Here is a 1686-nt window from a genome sequence, read left to right on the forward strand (position 1 = left end):
CACCACCACAACCACCACTTCTACCACCACCACCACCACCTCCACCACCACTTCTTCCACCACCACCACCACCACCACAACCACCAGCATGTGCATCCTCACCACATCTGTGGGAAAACCTTCTCTTTGGTCCTCCTCCTCTTCTCTTGCCTGATGACACACTACCCTCCGCCCGTGGCATTCCTTTCTCGGGAAATTATTCCCCGAATCCTTTCACTGCATGTGCTTAGACTATTTCGAGATATCGAGAAATTTGTATAAATTTGCAGATTGGACCCAAGCAATAAAGTATAAATACACGGATTAGTTCCTACAAAAGTGTATAAGTACATGTATTTGTCTAAAGAAATGTGTATAAATACGGGGAATGGTCCCAAGAAATTTGTATAAATTTTCGGATTTGTCCCCAAGAGATTTGTATAAATAAGTGTATTGGTCTCTCAAATTTTGTATAATTACGTTGATTGGTCCCAAGAAATGTGAATACATACAGCGATTGGTCCTAAGAAATGTGTATAAATATATGTGAAATTATCCCTAGAAATGCATTCTAATCTATGGTCCTAATAATTGCTGTAGAACGTAGATATGACGCTGCATAATGTAATAATGTAATTATTATTGTTGTTATCCTCACATTCGCAGAACTTACTTCTGGCTGATAATTTATTTTAATTTTTCCTTTACAAGCCGGCCCGGTCTATCTTTGTCTGTACATCATATTGTGGCCATGAACTGTTAAATCATCAGTGTGGGTGGTTGGAGGGTGCCACTGGTTGGTTCCACGTCTGTTCTTGGCCTCTATTGAAAGGACTGCTGTTGTACATAGAATGGGCCAGTATGCAGGAGACTTGCCATAGTGTAGCGTTATAATTTTAAAAATTATTATTATTATCACCATTACTTTTGGTATTATTATTATTATTATTATTATTTTTATTATTATTATTATTATTATTATTATTATTATTATTATTATTATTATTATTATATGGATATTATTATTGTTCATGTTTGCCTGTCTTGCTTTTCCTTTGCACTGACTGTTATTGTATCGATGGCTTTCTTCTTTAAAATTTTCTTTCCATCGATAACCCCACCTCCTGGGTGGTTGGCAGGTGCTCTGGTGTCGTTTGCTTCTTATTTCCTATCAAACATCTGTCGTCTTTATCTCCCCTCCTTTTTTGTGTTTGTTACTCTCTTGTAACACCTCTAATTTTTGGCACTTGTTTGACTTTATTGTGTTGCAAGTGCCGTTAAACTCTTACTACAATTAAAACCACCCCCCTCCACAGATGCCCCACCACCCTCCTTCACCTACCAAGTGTTTTTTATGAAGAAGCTTTGGATCAAGACCGTCCCCGGCCGAGACATCAACGCTGACCTCATTTTCCACTACCACCAGGTACAGTTGATCATTATTGTGTCGTGCATAGATCTGTTTTCTGTCGTTGATCCCAACAGAATTCTTGATTTTATACAGGCCATTGCCATTTACCGGAAATTATGAATAATGCTGTTTGAAATTTTCAATTTGTATTTAACTCATTCGCTACGTATTATTTTCGGCTGTGGACGAATTTTTTTCGGGAGGGGGGCGAAATGAGATGATGACAAGTGGGCAGTTCACAGGTCTTGGGGGCCATAAATTCAAATAAATATCAACATATTATATACCAACATTTT

General features: G+C 38.0%; 1 protein-coding gene across 1 annotated transcript in view; it reads left to right on the top strand.

Moving 5' to 3' along the window:
- LOC101849950 (myosin-VIIa) overlaps positions 1 to 1686 on the top strand; it is a gene marked incomplete at its 5' end in the record, with an annotated part of 68986 nt that overhangs the window by 51679 nt on the left and 15621 nt on the right. Inside the window, 1 exon segment of the mRNA XM_035971667.1 lies at positions 1296 to 1405. Coding sequence (XP_035827560.1) covers positions 1296 to 1405 — 110 coding nt within the window.

This window comes from Aplysia californica, unplaced genomic scaffold (genome assembly GCF_000002075.1).
Source record: "Aplysia californica isolate F4 #8 unplaced genomic scaffold, AplCal3.0 scaffold00479, whole genome shotgun sequence".
NCBI classification, from domain to species: Eukaryota; Metazoa; Mollusca; class Gastropoda; order Aplysiida; family Aplysiidae; genus Aplysia; species Aplysia californica.